Source organism: Drosophila nasuta, chromosome 2R, assembly GCF_023558535.2.
Source record: "Drosophila nasuta strain 15112-1781.00 chromosome 2R, ASM2355853v1, whole genome shotgun sequence".
In the NCBI taxonomy this organism is placed as follows: domain Eukaryota; kingdom Metazoa; phylum Arthropoda; class Insecta; order Diptera; family Drosophilidae; genus Drosophila; species Drosophila nasuta.
In genome coordinates this window covers 6,996,602-7,011,110 of record NC_083456.1, presented here as the reverse complement: position 1 = coordinate 7,011,110, position 14,509 = coordinate 6,996,602, and the positions used below count along the sequence as shown (strand labels likewise).

The window sequence follows — 14,509 nt, the reverse complement described above, 5'->3', positions numbered from 1 at the left end:
AAACGTAGTTTTAAATCACTTTGAATGTTACACATTCTGGAGCAGAGAAAAGCTAATACAATATCAATTAAAAATTGTACCGACCGGATTGGACAAAATTTGCCAATTAATATACTACCGTTACCTTTAAATGCGAAAGTGGTATATTTTCGAATTAAAGTAAGTGCACTTTTAATTTGAAGAAGCGGTCACACTTACTCATAAATTTCAGCGCCGTGTGCGCGCTAAAAAAGTTATTCTTGGTGTTAGTAGGCGAGAAAAGTATAATTCCATTATTAAAAGTCGAGATTTACGTACGACATTTGAATTAACTGATAATTCACCTAGCAAAAATTTTTACGCGACGTATGTGAAGACGTGTAAAATCATTTTCAGTGTCGCAAGAAAAAGACAACAGAATCACATTTCTGCACCAAGAAAAAGTTGAATAATTTTGCAAAAGAACTAAAAACATAAAGTGACACTTAATTAAATATGTTTACAAATCGCAAGCAAGTGGACGAGCATGTCCACAAAATATTAAGTAAATTGCCGCTTGGACCTGAGGTAAGCATTATGCGAATATTGCATGCAAACGTAATGCATCCCGATCTCCTCGAACGTGCATCGAAATTTTTCAGCGACGCTTGCGAAATAAATGGTCGCCCGCCATTCAAGTGTGTGTGTATGAGTGAGCAAAAGAGCTGTATGAGTGCATTGCGCCTTAGTGTGTGTGTGTATGTGTGAGTCGGCGTCTTTCTGGCGTGTATATAAAGAAGCCGCTAGAAGATAAAACAAATGCGCGCTTTTTGTTGTTACTGTTGTTGTTGCTTTGGTACAACAACAATTCGCAATGCAATGTTTTGACTAATTGCGTGCTGTGCATTATTTAGTATAAACAATGTCTGCAAATGTTGTGCTTTTCTTTGAGGTTATGTTTGATACTTATTTCCATTTCTTTTTTGCATGCAGCGCGATATTAAAGGGTTTTCCATAGCACGGCTGTACACGAAGATACACGAATATGGCAAGGCCATCGACTACTTGATTCCCTACCTCAAGATCAATGAGGAGGCCAGCGTACACGCTCTCTTAGCCAAATGTTATCGACTTCTCGCAAAGCCGGATAATGCCAAAGCTTTGGAGCACTATCAACGTTCGGTTCAGCTGTTTCCCAAACAACCGGAAGTCATCAAGGATGCTTGCGAATTGCTGTGCAAGAACACCGCACTCTGCACAGCCGAAAGAGCCGCCTATTGGCTAGAGCAGAGCAGCACAATCGATGATCTGAAGGACAGTGAGGGGCTCTTTACATTGCGTCTGCGTGCCGAGGGCAAAATCGATGGTGCGGAGCAGGAGAACTCCATTGAAATGCTCATCCAAAAGGAGCTATTGCAGCGTCCCCACGACATGAAGTTGCATGTGCGTCTGTTGCGTCATTTGTTGGAGACAAAACGCTACGACGAGGCCTTCAACTATGCCCACAAAGTGGAATTCGCCAAGCCGGCTCAGTGTGAAGCTAGCGATTGGTATGATGTAGTTTGGAAGGCGCTGCAAAGGCGCGAACAGAGCAAAGAGAGCGCCAGAGATTGGTCCTATTGGCAGTTAATGCTGCTCACCCTGGATCGCCTCATTCAGCTCAGTCTGCAGTCGGAGGCCACCAGTAGTCTGTCGGAGAGTATTGGTCAGCTCTTTAAACTGGATCAGAGCATACACAAGTTCAGTCTGCTTGTCGAGCAGTTGACGGCCAACGATAGTCGAGAGTTCCATCAATGCTGTCTGGATCATTATGCCGGACAGCTGCTGTTGCATGCCGCCTCGTTGCTATTCAAACGCGAGTTGCTGGGTAAGAAGAACAAGTGGTCGCAAACAGTGCGTTCGGCATTGCCGCTGTTGCTGCTGGGCTATCAAGTGAACGCGCAGCACAAGGACAAGGATGCCTATTGGCAGCGTCATTGCAGCGCCGAACAGCTGAAGCTGTTGCAACTGTGGCGTTGTCAGAGCGCCTTTCGTTGCGCGCAGTTGGGACGCACACTCTACGGTTGTCTCCAGAAACCCCAGGACGCCGAGCTGTGGAAGGAAAAGCACCAGCAGCAACAAGCAACGCCCGGGCTTTGGTCCGGTATCGATGAGCTGCTTGCGGCGGCCCGGCAATACTGTGCGGACAATCAGTGGCGCTCGCAGCTGTACCAACAGCTCTACACGCATGCAGAGCACAAGCTGAAGGAGTCAACATCGTTTCTGGTGCGCAATCAACGGCTACAGCAGCCGCTGTACGAATGTCCATCAATTGCCGAGATCGAGGGCTATGAGCATGAGGCTTTATTGCTGGAGCCCCACACGCTGGAGTTGCATGTGTATTTGGCGCTGTGTGGCGACAATTTGGCGGAGGCGCCGCGTGTGCGTTTCCTCAAGAATTTGCGACACGAGTGCAAACTTGGTTTGACCTATTGCGGCATTGATTCGCTGTGCCAAGTGGACGTCGAGGTCTTTCTCTACTTCGTTGTGTTGCAGGCGCAGCGCAAGTTGCAAGTGCTGCACGAAACCTACGCCAGCCTTCATGCCGGCAATGTTAAGGCCACAGCCAGACCACATATGTTGCCATATGCCAATCTGATGGGACGCGATGAACTGGTCACCCCAGAGCAATGCAACTGGTGGAGCATTGTCCAACGTTTGCAGTTGAACTCGCAGCTGAGCGAGGCCAGCAATCGCATGGAACAGCGCGAGAAACTTAAGCGCGGCATTGAAGCGTTACGCGGCGTTGCCGGCCCCCAGGCCGAGATCATTGCCGTTTTTCAGGTGGCCAAGTTGCTAGCTAGTCGCGCCGATACCAACAAAATGGATGCACGCATCGAGGCACTTAACAAGCTTGGCATTAATATGATGCGTCGTCACAGTCATCAGCAGCTCGAGCCATTCTACAGATACTTTAAATACGAACAGATTCAGGCCAGCGACATTTGGCTGCAGACGCAGCAGCTGGCAGAGGATGCTGTGAGCTATTTGAGCAGTCGCCTCTTCAACAATGGTCTCTACGAGGAATTCCTAACCGAGATTCGTGGCCTGCAGCTGCCCACAGCGATTTATCTGCAAGCCGAAGCCTATCGCCAAATGGCCGACTCGAATCGTGCATCACGCATCTCGCGCCAAAACTTTCAAGAGCGTCGTGGCGAGTGTTTGCGTCAGGCGACACAATTGTTGGCCAATCAAGCGGATCATCCGCTGCAAGCTGTGGTGCAGCGTGAACTCAAATCGCTCATGGTTGGCGACGAGAGTTTTACATCAAACGATCGCCACAATAATTCCAGCACCTACGAGGATGCCGAGGATGATTACTACGCTGCGGCAGCGGTCACATTAAATCGCTCAAAGCGCCACGAGCAGCAACTCCAACAGCAGCAGCTGCAATTGCAGCAGCAGAGCTTCAATAATGAGCTGGACCAGGCCGTCAAGCAGATGAGCAAACAGTTATGTGTGCTCAAGGAGGATGTTGGAGTTGGCATCGACGGTTTGCGACAAGACATCAAAGGGCTGACCGACAAGTTGAGCTCCATCGAAGAATTGCTCAAGAAGCTAAAAATTGGCAGCACTGCCAGTCGTGATACGCCCACTCGTGATGTCGATGCGGCAGCTGCTCTCGGGCTGGAGGAATTCTTCAACATGGAGGATGCACAGCAGACAAATTTTATGAACGATCGCTTCTATTCACCAGCTGCAGCGGCGATTCCGCCCAATCCCTTGTTCAACCAGAACCAGATGTACAACTATTATGCGAGCCAAGCGCAGTTCATGCGCAATCCACAGGCACCCAACTTCTACGGTAAGAACAACAATCTGTTATTACTTATTTGTATTTTAGCATTAAATTATAGAGTACTGCTTAGAATGGATAACAGTATAAGTTGGCTCTATCTAATGAGAGTGCAGAAAGAATTTATATTATAGAACTCGAATTTTCTTTTTGACTTTTTCAAAGGACTTTTGTCCAAACCAAAATTTAACAAATTTAGAATCCCATAAAGTAGAATCATACATTATAAAAATGGAAAAATATTATTTTCCCTTAAGGTTCCTAGTCTAATTATACCCGCTACCCATAGGGTAGAAGGGTATTATAACTTTGTGCCGGCAGGAAATGTATGTAAAAGGTAGAAGGAGGCATATCCGACCCTATAAAGTATATATATTCTTGATCAGCGTCAACAGCCGAGACGATCTAGCCATGTCCGTCTGTGTGTCTGTGAGTCTGTCCGTCCGTCCGAGCACACTCGACTTTAGCTTTCTTACTTGTTTTGTATTTCAAATTATTGTCGAAATTTCTTAACGGTCAGATCATAAATATATTTCCAATATATAGACGAATGCATTTAATATTCAATTTTCGTATAAAATAACTGCTGTATAATAGTCGATTATTTATAGTAGCTGTGTTTAATCATCTTTACTCAAATTTCATTTTAATATATTAGGTTGTTTGGTAATGACATACCGGTTTTTTATTGATTTTTGACGACGATTTTAAAATAGTTAGCATTGTCCGATTTAAGTGCTATATGTACCGTTCTCTTCGATGATTTTCTGCCATTTTGATGGTAACTTGTATATGCCTCTCCTAAAGAAGTCCTTGTCCCTACTTGCAAAAAACTCGGCGATTCGATTTTCACAATACTCCCTTGAACTCAATTTTTGTCCATCGAAAAAACTTTGCATGGCCAAAAACAGATGGTAATCGCTTGGGGCAATGTCCGGACTATAAGGTGGATGCATTAACACTTCCCAACCAAGCTCCCGTAGCTTGTGACGCGTCACCAAAGGTGTATGGGGCCTGGCGTTGTCATGATGGAACACAACGCCCTTACGATTCACCATGGCTGGCCGCTTCTGTTCAAGTGCAATCTTCAATCGCTCCAGTTGTTCACAGTAGAGGTCAGAATTGATGGTTTGGCCATAGGGCAACACTTCATAATGGATAATTTCTCTGATATCCCACCATACACTCAGCAACACCTGTTGAACTGTCAGTCCTGACTTTGCCACCGTTTACGACGACTCACCGTGCTTCGACCAGGATCTTTTACGCTTTATATTGTCATATGTATGTGATCCATTTTTCATCACCAGTGACTAACCGATCCAGAAAACGGTGCAAGAAAGATTCGCAGATTGATACACGGTCGAAAAAGTTTTTTTTGGGATAACTTATAAGGCACCCATACATCGAGCTTTTTTGGTAAATTTTTCGACTTTAAATGCCTATGGACGGTTTCCGTGCTTAGTTGCAGCTCCTCTGCGATGGTTCTAATAGTCAAATGACGATCTCGATCCACTATTTCCATGATTTTATCCGTATCAACGGTCACTGGTCGTCCGGAAGGCGCGTGGGTGTTTCGATATCAAAATTGCCACTTCGGAATCGCCTAAACCGCTGTTCGGCGGTTTGAATCGAAAGTTTGTTATCTCCTAAGACAGCAATAATCTGTCTGCGAGATTCCGCAGCAGTTTTTCCCTGTGCGAAATCAAATTTCAAAATTGCCCGAGTTTCTGCGTTTGGGAAATCCATTTCAATCGATTGTAATTTTTTAACGTAGAAGCTCATGTAAACAAACTATATGTCATTTTAAAGGTGATACCAATACCTTTCAAACGATATATAGCATTGCCAGATACGATTATATTTGACTTCACAAGCGAAGCGCGAAATTTGAATGTAAAAACCGGTATGTCATTATCAAACAACCTAATATTAACTTTTTGCTAACAGAAAACGTATTTAAGCGGCAGAAGGTCTCTCGAACCTTACTCATGCCAAGTTAACAATTTGGGAATCGCTCAGGAGGGGTTTAAGAATTTATTAGTCAATTAAAATTAAAAACTAAATAGCCAAAAATTACAATTTTGAGAATCGTCAATCATTTGGAAATCTTTAATAATTGTAGTGAATTTAAAGCTAACAAAATCTGAGAACCTAAAACTTATGCTCTACTTGAGCATGGAACAAGTTGAATAATGTGTGTCCTATAAAAATGGCAGTCTCCAAGCATTTACATTTTTGACTGTGAGCTACAGTTCAGTCGGTCAACAAATGAAGAGCATTTAAAAAAAGTATTTGTAAAATCTTTACTGTATTATGAGAAAGCAATTTGGTTTGATCAGTGATTGATTTTAAAATCTTTGAAACAATTAAAGAAATACTATAATAGTATTGTAACTTTGTGACTGTATAAAATGTGTGTAATAGGCAGGAGTCATCTCCGACCCCCTAAATTATATACATTCTTCATAAACGTCAACAGCCGATGTCCGTCTCAGAGACTATAAGAAATAAGACTTTTTATTTTTGCGCGCAAATCAAGTTTGTTTTAAATTTATGCCACGCCCACTTCCGCCCAATAAATCAAAAAAAAGATTAAATAGCAATTTTTAAGCTAAAACGAATTTGGCACTCTCGATAAATTTGGCAAAATTTTTAATAGATAAAAATTTTAGAAGTAATTTAAGAAATTTATTAAATGTATGGGAAAAAATGTCTACTTTCGATATGATTTGGCTGACAATCTGGTATATTTTGTACTATGGTATATTTCAAATGTAGTATTAAATCAATGTACCAAATATAGCCGTTGGTATATTCTAGAATTTTTGCGGTATATATACATATGTATGATTTAATTGAAAATGGATAGCCCTTAAAATTGCTAAGAAATTTAGGCAATAGTCGTTTTAATTCCATAATATGAGTACTTCAATTAAAGTAAATGTTTTCTGTTTGTATAGGACAACGTGGAGCTGGCAATTATAACATGCCCCCTAACATGTTCCCCAACGCAGGCACCGCACCATTTATGGATGGCCTCAATTATGGCATGACGGTGCCACCACCGAGTCTCGTGATGCCACAAGTGTCGCAGCCCCAGCCACCAATAATGTCCATCAACCAGCCTCCAGCGCAATCCAACTTGCAGCTAAATCCTGGCGCCAACTTCTTCAATGGTTCGCCTTTTGTTCCGTCGCCCATTCAGACGACGCCAGCTCCGGTTGTGCCCCAGGTTCCGCCGCAACTGCCCGCTGTGATTCAACAGACACCTTTGGTGACTCACAAGCCCATCACTGTACCACCTCCAGCTGTAGTTGCTGCTCCGGCTCCTGCTGCAGTGGCAGCTCCAATTGTTGCACCACCAATTGTGCCACCAACTGCGGCTGCACCACCGCCAGCGATCTTCAATCGCGCGCTCAACAATCAACCGGTTGAAAAGGAGCCACCCGCCAATGTGGTCATCACCAGCTCCGATCCGCTGCCCAAGCCAGCAGTGGCCGCTGCCCAGCCCACGTTGAGCGTCACCATTCCAGCGCAGCACATTAAACCCAGTCTGGTACAGCCTGCAGAACCGCCGCAGCCAGTTTTGGCCAGCAACGACTTTAAATTCAGTCTAAACAACAACAACAAGGTGGCTAATGATACGAGCAGCATCTTCCAGGGCTTCGGCACCACGAGCTCCAACTCCACATTCTCGTTCAAGACACAAGTGGCGCAGGCGGCAGCAGAGAAGCAAAAGGAACTAGCTGCCGAGGCAGCAGCTGCAGCGTCCACCAGTGTGCACAACGAGAGCGATCACAATCAGAGCGCTGGCCAGGATGCATCCGCCGAACTAGACTATGATCCGCGTCCCGATTTCCAAGGCATTATACCGCTGCCCGACGAGGTGGAAGTGCGCACTGGCGAGGAGGATGAGGTGGTGAGCTTCAGTCATCGCGCCAAACTGTTTCGCCATGTGGATCACGAGTGGAAGGAGCGTGGCATTGGTGAAATCAAGATATTGAAGAACCAGGCCACCGGCAGCACACGTATTCTGATGCGTCGCGAACAGACGCACAAGATTTGTGCCAATCACAAAATTACGGCAACCATGCAGTTGACTACACCAGAGCAGGACAAGGAGGGTAAATCCTTTTTGTGGGGTGCCAACGATTTTGCCGACGAGAAATTGCAGCTGGAGAAGTTCCTAGTGCGCTTCAAGTTGCCAGAGACTGCACAGCGCTTCAAGACAGCCTTCGAGGAGGCTGCGAAAAATGCCAAGACAGCGGAGGCCAAGTTGACCGTGCCTGCCAAGCCAAGTCTCGGTTTTGTGACGAGCACGCCAGCGCCAAATACGCAACAGAAGAGCATAGACCCGCCGAAGAGCATTGTGGCTGGCACAAACAACAACAACGATGCCGCCGCTTCTTTGGTGTCCAAGTCGCTTTTTGGCAATTTGACCATTGGCTCCTCGAGCAGCAGCAGCAGCTCAACAACAGCAACAACAACAACTACAAGCAGCAAAGTGTCAACTGCACCGTTTGCCAACTTTAGCTTTGGCGGCATTGGCAACGCTGCCAAGCCGAACTTGTCCTTTGGCAGTCTGGCAGCTCCGGACACCAGCACGAACACCAGCAATGCTGGCTACACCACAGCCTTCAACTTTGGCAGCAATCTAAGCAGCAGCAACATCACCGATAGCACCTTGCAATCACAGACAGCAGCAGTGAAAGCAGCTGAAGCCGAAGCTGAGGCTGTGGAGGAGTATGTGCCCACCGCACACTTCGAGCCAGTCATACCGTTGCCTGAGCTGGTGAAGGTTGTCACGGGTGAGGAGAATGAAGTTGTGCTGTTCGAGTATCGCGCGAAACTGTTGCGCTTCGACAAGGAGAACAACGAGTGGAAGGAGCGCGGACTGGGAGTGATGAAGGTGCTGCAACAGAAAGACGATCCTACTCAGGTGCGTCTGCTGATGCGTCGCGAGCAGATCTTTAAGTTGTGCTGCAATCAGCGTCTGTTGCCCACCACTGTCTTCACCTATGCCAAGAATTCGGAGACTTCGCTCACATGGGCTGGCCAAGATTTTGCCGATGAGGAGCTGTCGCTGGAGATGCTGTGTGTGCGCTTCAAGACCGCCGCGACATGCAAACAATTCTATGATACGGTGCTCAAGGCTCAAGCGGCGATGTCGCAAAACTCCAAGGAGGTGACACAACCGGAAAACAACAAGGATAAGCCAGAGGAAAAACCGGTTACGAAGGGCTTTGGCGATGCCTTCAAGCCCAAGGCGGGCAGCTGGACCTGCGAAGGTTGCTACACCAATAATACAGCCACGCAGCTCTATTGCCTGGCCTGTGAGGCGCCCAAGGATGCAACAGTTCCACCCAAGGCAGCCACGCTGGATCAAAGCGGCGCTTTGAATTTGAGCAGCAGCGCTGGCAAATTCAGTTTTGGATTCCCAGCAGCAACAGCAGCTACAACCAACAGCTCAACTGTAGGAGGAGGTGGATTTACTTTCGGAGCTCCAGCAGCGGAGAAGAAAGTCGAGCCGCCAGTGGCCAATAACAATGCTAAGCCAGCGGTTAGCTTTGCCCCAGTAGTCCCGCCAGCAGCAGGTGCAGCACCTTTATCCAATTTTGGTGATTTATTCAAGCCAAAGGCCGGCAGCTGGTCCTGTAAAGATTGCTATACCAACAATGATGGTGGCCAGCTTTACTGTTTGGCTTGCCAGGCGCCCAAAGACGACACTGTCCCCAAGAAGGAGAATACATTGGACACCAGCGGAGGCATTACCTTCCCAGCACCCACAACTAAGTTTTCATTTGGTTTTGGAGCACCAGCTGCAGCCGCCACTGCAGCTCCTGTTGTTGCACCAACTACAGCTCCAATTGTTGCTCCAACTCCAGCTATTGGCAGCGAGACATTCAATTTTAAAATCAATGAAACCAAGGAAAAAGGCGATGCCCCAATCTTTGGTTCCAGCAGCTTCAACTTTAATGCGTCGACAACACCTGCAGCCAGTTTGACCTCGAACACATTCAGCTTTAGCATGCCCAAAGCGCAGCCAGTGCAGCCCAAGAGTCCAGGTGGCGGTGCTGGCGATGACGATGACAGCCACGTCGAGGAGGAGGAGAATGGTGCTTATTTTGCACCCGTCATTCCCCTGCCGGATAAGGTAAAATTTTGATAAACAACCCGAATTACGAATGCGCATTTAACATCTGAAATTTATTGCAGATTGATGTCAAAACGGGCGAGGAGGATGAGGAGGTGCTCTACTCGCAGCGCGCTAAGCTTTATCGGCTGGCCGACAATACGGAATGGAAGGAACGCGGCTTGGGTCTCGTGAAGATTCTGCGTCACAAGGAGACAAAGAATTTGCGTGTGGTTATGCGTCGCGAGCAAGTGTTGAAGCTCTGCCTAAATCATGTGCTCAATGCGAGCGTTGTCTACAAGCCGAAGGACGAGAAATCTCTGTTGTTTGCCGCCTTTGATTTCAGCGAAGGGGAATCCGTCTTGGAACGTTTCGCCTTGCGCTTCAAAACCGCCGAGATTGTGCAGGCTTTCCTCAGTGCAGTGAAGAGCGCTCTCAATGGCACCGCAGTTGCGCAGCCCGTTGATATTCAGAGTCCCCAACAGCCAAGTTCCAGCACATCCGCTGGCATTTCAAATGAGACCCAGACATTGGCCGATAAGCTGCAACTTAATCCCGAATTCCTCGTGGCTGAAACGAAATGCAGTGGGTGCCGTGGCTGCGATGAGGACAAATTTGTCTGGACAGCAACTGTGCCGACCGAGAATAAGGACGTTGTCAAGTCGTTGCCGTTAACGTTGCCCGCCCTAAAGTTGCCACCACCAAAGGCACAGGGCATATTGGCACCACCCAATCGAACTCTGCTTAAGGCCAGCACATTAGAGGCCAACACCACAAACAGTAATTTCGGCAGCTTTGGTGGCTTCAGCACTGCTGTCTCAGCCAACTCAACGGCCACAGTTGGCTCCTTCTCCAAGCCAGAAGAACCACCAAAAGGTGGCTTTCTTTTTGGTCACTCTGGTAAGTGAACATTTAGCTTAGAGGGCTGCAATCTTAGGAAGGAACGTCAAATCTTAGAAACTTGCAAAAATTTACAAATTTACACAGCAAAGAAGGCAAACTAAAATAATATTTCAAAAGTTATATCATTAAGCGATGTCGATCAATCTAAAGAAATTTGGGATTTTTGATTTGGAAATAAGATTTAAACTGGTTTTCAATGATAATTTTGTTTTTATTATGAACTTTATTTGTTGTGAATTTATTGAAAAGTGACAAGTTCTTGAAAACATTTTAAAATAGTGTATTTCAGTACAGAATTACTAACTTCCGTCTATACTACAGTTTTACTAACCCGTTCGTTTATATCTTCTAACTATGAATAATCATTTTTACAGACAAATCAGTCTTCGGCCAGTCGCTATTCAGTGGCAGCAGCAATCCTGCCAAGCCGCAGGGGTCAATATTTGGTGGCTCCATTGCAGCCGACAAATCGTCCGATTCCCCAAAAGTATCGATATTTGGCAACCCAGTAAATCCACCGACTGCAGTTACCGCCAAACCAGATGAGGGCGTCAAGTCTATCTTTGGTTCTTCAATATTGACGAGCAATAACACCTTTGGTAGTAACACTAGCAACAGTTTCTCATTCGGCGGCTTGGCGGCAAAGGGTGCCGCTACCACGGCAGACACAGAACCCAAAAAACAAGAAACTAACAACAAAGATAATACACTGAAGGAGGCGCCGTCGACGCCAAATTTCTTGGAGATAGCATCGCGGGGAGGTGTGGATTTTGCCAGTTTGGCAGCCAAAGGAGGCAGTGGCAGTCAACCGATTGGTTTCCAAAAGTCTGAAACTGGTGGCTTCTATGGTCTGACACATCAGAATGATTTTAAGCACTTTAAGAATCCTTCGACGTCCATACAATCGCAAAATGATGGAGAAGCTGACTCCTCAAATACAGGCGATACCACCAACGATGAGAATTATGATCCACACTATGAACCCATCATTGCTCTGCCCGACGAGATTGTCGTCAGCACTGGCGAGGAAGACGAGAACCAATTGTTTTGCCAGCGAACAATGCTTTATCGCTACGATGCGGCAAATAAGTTATGGAAGGAGCGAGGTTAGTCTATTAGCAAACCCATTAAATCCATGTTATGAATCTAATGTTCTTTACTTTTCAAATGCATATTTTAGGTGTAGGCGAAGTAAAGATTCTAAAGCATAAAACAACAAACAAAGTACGCTTAATAATGCGACGAGAGCAAGTCCACAAACTGGTGCTCAACATGCCGGTCGGTGCGAGTTTTACGATTGACTATATGCAGGATTCGAAGAAAAGTCTTGCCTATGGTGGGCTCAACTATGCGGAGGATGAGAAAGGAGAGCTCGAGCGGCTTGCCAATCGATTTAAAAAGGAAGAAATTGCCGGCAGTTTCCTTGGAATTATTAGGGCCTGCATAAAGGATGCCAAAGAAGACAAACAATCGGAGTCAGATGGCGAAACTGGAAATGATGATACACACTAAGATGAAAGCTAAACGTTAATGTATTTTTTGTTGTATAAAATTCACATGAAATAAATATGGATATGATTTCTACTCGGTAAATTGCCGTTAATAGTAAACAAAAAAATACAATTCTTATCGACCTGTTAAATATTGTTTTCGATTATTTGTGCATCACTGCTGTTAACCCCACAATGTTTTTCAACACTGTAATTTTGCGCTTTGCAACACACTACTTTGACAGATGCTCGGCGAGAGCGAGCGAGAGAGAGGGTTCACCTTATTTGACATAATGACGTGGTGAACTGTGCGTGAAAAAAGAACAATAAATTACCGATGCCGACACAATAAATATAATCTAAATTATTAGTCAGTTAATATTTACGAGCAACGGGACACTTGTTCAAACACTACAGCGCGAATAATAGCGGACAGAAGTAGGCGTTGCTATTTGAAATACACAGTCGACACGAAGCGAAACGAGCATTTTCTATGAGCAAGAGGAAGAAGGTCGATCAGGCGGTGGAGAACGTCTGACCAATCAACAAGGCAATGAAATAATTTTAACGTTCAACGTGTGCTTCTTGCCCATTTTGTGTTTGCTTCTGTTATTTACATCTAAATCAATAGCTGACGACGACATTTCAAGAACAGCAACAGTCATAGTCACAAAACAACAACAGCAGCAGAGCGCAGCAACAAGAACGAAAGAGAGATAGAGAGAGAAACGACGAAAGAGCGGTTTATTGGTTTGTGGGGTTATTTGGAGGGATTGCAGAGGCGCTTAGTTTAGACACGCTGTACCAACAACAACAACAATGATGAACGAAGACAGCGGCACCGCGTCGACGTCGTCGTCGAGTGGCGGAGGTGGCGTTAAAAAGTTCTTTCTGCGTTTATCACAGGTGAGTGATTAAGATTGCAAATGCATTTCAATAGCATTGCTGATCGATTTCATTGACTTACAGACATACCAATCTACACTTGATCGCTCCACGCCGCATACACGAATGCGTTGGGTATTTGCCGGCTTTCTGTTGTTTCTCTTCGTTTTGCGCATCTTCATCTATCAGGGCTGGTACATTGTCTGCTACGCTCTGGGCATCTATCACCTGAATCTGTTTATTGCATTTCTTACGCCAAAAATCGATCCTGAATTCGATCCTTATTCGGTGGACGACGAGGACGAGGGACCCAATTTACCGACGCATAGCAATGAGGAGTTTCGTCCATTCATCCGTCGGCTGCCCGAATTCAAGTTCTGGCTGTCAGTAGCGAAGAGCACAGCGATTGGATTATTCTGCACGTTCTTTGACTTCTTCAATGTGCCCGTATTTTGGCCCATACTGGTCATGTACTTTATCACACTGTTCTGCATCACAATGAAGCGACAGATCAAACATATGATCAAGTACAAGTATTTGCCATTCACGCGCAATAAGCCCCGCTATCAGCGTGTCAATCAACCTGCGGGCGCTTCCAGCAATGTTGGCGGTGGCGCTGGTAATTCAAAGTGACAATTAGCCGCACAGACGCCGGACACACAAGCGACAACAACAGCAGCAGCAGCGCCGACGACGACGTCAGCAGCGACTGCGACTGCAACTATCGATAACTCAGCAGCGGGATCATTGGCAGCAGCGGGGACGACAACAACAACTGTCGGCAACCCAAAACCACCGCAGATTATAGCAATTGAGGATTACTAACTAGCAAGTTAAATCAGAGTAACTACAACAACACCAACAACAACAAACCCAAGCAAATTCATGTAATCACAACATCATTTATTTTGTTTTAGTTTTGATATTCATTCATTACATTCGACAGCATCGCATACGGTTTTGTTTATATTTTGATTTAACACTACGGACTATTGAGTTTATTGAGTTGTCGTGCGGCGTTTTGTGCAAAGCATTGTTTTATTGTTTAATTATATATTTATTATTTTAACATGCAATTTATTTGTAATTCCTCTACTACAACTACATACAAATGAAAACAACAATAAGAAACAGTTCAAGTTTTAGTTTTGCAAATAATTAATTTAATTTACATTTATCGTACTACCTTAAAAACCAAGAAGCGTATGTTTGTAAACATAATTTAATGTTTTCTTTAATCCAAAAAGTAGATTTATTGACGATTCTAACAAATATTTTTCGATTACAACATACCTTGGCTAG

General features: G+C 45.3%; 2 protein-coding genes across 2 annotated transcripts; both read left to right on the top strand.

Moving 5' to 3' along the window:
• Positions 1-238: 238 nt before the first annotated feature.
• On the top strand, positions 239-12,472 carry LOC132787490 (E3 SUMO-protein ligase RanBP2). Its single transcript, XM_060794551.1, has 6 exons — positions 239-546; positions 952-3,802; positions 6,757-9,950; positions 10,013-10,829; positions 11,207-11,938; positions 12,013-12,472. Exons 1-6 carry the CDS (start codon positions 475-477, stop codon positions 12,342-12,344), a joined length of 7,998 nt encoding a protein of 2,665 aa, XP_060650534.1. The 5' UTR covers positions 239-474; the 3' UTR covers positions 12,345-12,472.
• A 121-nt stretch (positions 12,473-12,593) lies between these two features.
• LOC132787491 (protein RER1) lies at positions 12,594-14,352 on the top strand. Its single transcript, XM_060794552.1, has 2 exons — positions 12,594-13,228; positions 13,292-14,352. The coding sequence occupies exons 1-2, from the start codon at positions 13,142-13,144 to the stop codon at positions 13,838-13,840; spliced, it is 636 nt and encodes a 211-aa protein (XP_060650535.1). The 5' UTR covers positions 12,594-13,141; the 3' UTR covers positions 13,841-14,352.
• Positions 14,353-14,509: the final 157 nt, after the last annotated feature.

Excerpts from the sequence above, each read along its gene's own strand:
- LOC132787491 (XM_060794552.1), top strand. The coding sequence starts at position 13,142 with ATGATGAACGAAGACAGCGGCACCGCGTCGACGTCGTCGTCGAGTGGC. Across the intron at positions 13,229-13,291 it reads TCTTTCTGCGTTTATCACAG|ACATACCAATCTACACTTGA; the intron begins GTGAGTGATTAA and ends ATTGACTTACAG.
- LOC132787490 (XM_060794551.1), top strand. The coding sequence starts at position 475 with ATGTTTACAAATCGCAAGCAAGTGGACGAGCATGTCCACAAAATATTA. Across the intron at positions 547-951 it reads AATTGCCGCTTGGACCTGAG|CGCGATATTAAAGGGTTTTC; the intron begins GTAAGCATTATG and ends TTTTGCATGCAG. Across the intron at positions 9,951-10,012 it reads TCATTCCCCTGCCGGATAAG|ATTGATGTCAAAACGGGCGA; the intron begins GTAAAATTTTGA and ends AATTTATTGCAG.